Source organism: Nestor notabilis, unplaced genomic scaffold (genome assembly GCF_000696875.1).
Source record: "Nestor notabilis isolate BGI_N333 unplaced genomic scaffold, ASM69687v1 scaffold20922, whole genome shotgun sequence".
Classification (NCBI taxonomy): domain Eukaryota; kingdom Metazoa; phylum Chordata; class Aves; order Psittaciformes; family Psittacidae; genus Nestor; species Nestor notabilis.
Window position 1 is genome coordinate 1 of NW_009918131.1, and position 1,061 is coordinate 1,061.

At 59.5% G+C, this 1,061-nt stretch overlaps 1 protein-coding gene across 1 annotated transcript in view; it reads left to right on the forward strand.

Annotated features, from left to right (window-relative positions):
• Positions 1 to 4: 4 nt before the first annotated feature.
• The window catches only part of PPP1R10 (protein phosphatase 1, regulatory subunit 10), a gene marked incomplete at both ends in the record, with an annotated part of 1,894 nt that continues 837 nt past the window's right edge, over positions 5 to 1,061 (forward strand). Inside the window, 4 exons of the mRNA XM_010009565.1 lie at positions 5 to 44; positions 111 to 290; positions 444 to 546; positions 994 to 1,044. Coding sequence (XP_010007867.1) covers positions 5 to 44; positions 111 to 290; positions 444 to 546; positions 994 to 1,044 — 374 coding nt within the window. The remainder of the gene's footprint in view (positions 45 to 110; positions 291 to 443; positions 547 to 993; positions 1,045 to 1,061) is intronic.

Genomic DNA, 1,061 nt, shown 5'->3' on the forward strand with positions numbered 1-1,061 from the left:
GGGTGTCATCCGGTCCCAGAGCAGCACCCAGCCCAGTGGTGAGCCCCAGCACCCGCTTTCCCCCCCTCCCCTCATTCCAACAGCCCCACCTCACCCTTTTCCCATTGGATTTGCTTCAGAGCGGGATAAAAAGAAGCGGAAAGAGGAAACCAAAAGCAAAACCCCAGCCCAGGAGAAACCCCAAGAGGCCAAAGCGGAGGCTAAAAGCGAGGAGATGCCGGAGAAGAAGCGGGAGAAACCCAAATCCCTGCGGACCACAGCACCCAGCCACGCCAAGTTCCGCTCCACAGGTCATTCCCAGGGGAATTCTGGCCTCTCTGAGGGGGGAATTTGAGGCCTCCTGCCGGGGATTTCTGGCCTCTCGGAGTGGGAAATTTGAGGCCTCCTGCCCCCCCTCCCTTGCAGCATCCCCCCCTAACAGTGATCCCTCCTCACCGTGGCAGGGCTGGAAATGGAGACACCTTCGTTAGTGCCCTTGAAGAAGATGAACTCTGCTTCCAGCGCCGAGAAGTACAACCTGAAGCCGATGCCCATCAAGAGGCAAAAGTGAGGCTGGGGAGGACATGGGGCAGCTTTTGGGGGGGTCCCAGGGCTGGTTTTTAGGGTGCTCAGGGCTGCTTTGGGGGTCCCAGGGCTGGTTTTGGGTGTCTTGGGGCAGGTTTGCAGTGTCTTGGGGCTGGTTTAGGGTGCTCAGGGCTAGTTTTAGGAGGCTTAGGGCAGGTTTGGGGTGTCTCAGGGCTGGTTTTAGGGGGCTTAGGGCAGGGGCTGGTGTTTAGGGTGCTCAGGGCTGCTTTTGGGTGCTCAGGGCTGGTTTTAGGGTGCTCAGAGCTGGTTTTGGGTGCTCAGGGCTGGTTTTAGGGTGCTCAGAGCTGGTTTTGGGTGCTCAGGGCTGGTTTTAGGGTGCTCAGAGCTGGTTTTGGGTGCTCAGGGCTGGTTTTAGGGGGCTCAGGACCACGTTTGGGTGCCCTTCTCCTCACCCCCTGCCTCCTGCAGCCTCTCCTCCGTGGCCGGTGACGTTCCTCCTGCCGAGAAGAAGTACAAGCCCCTGAACACGGCTCCCA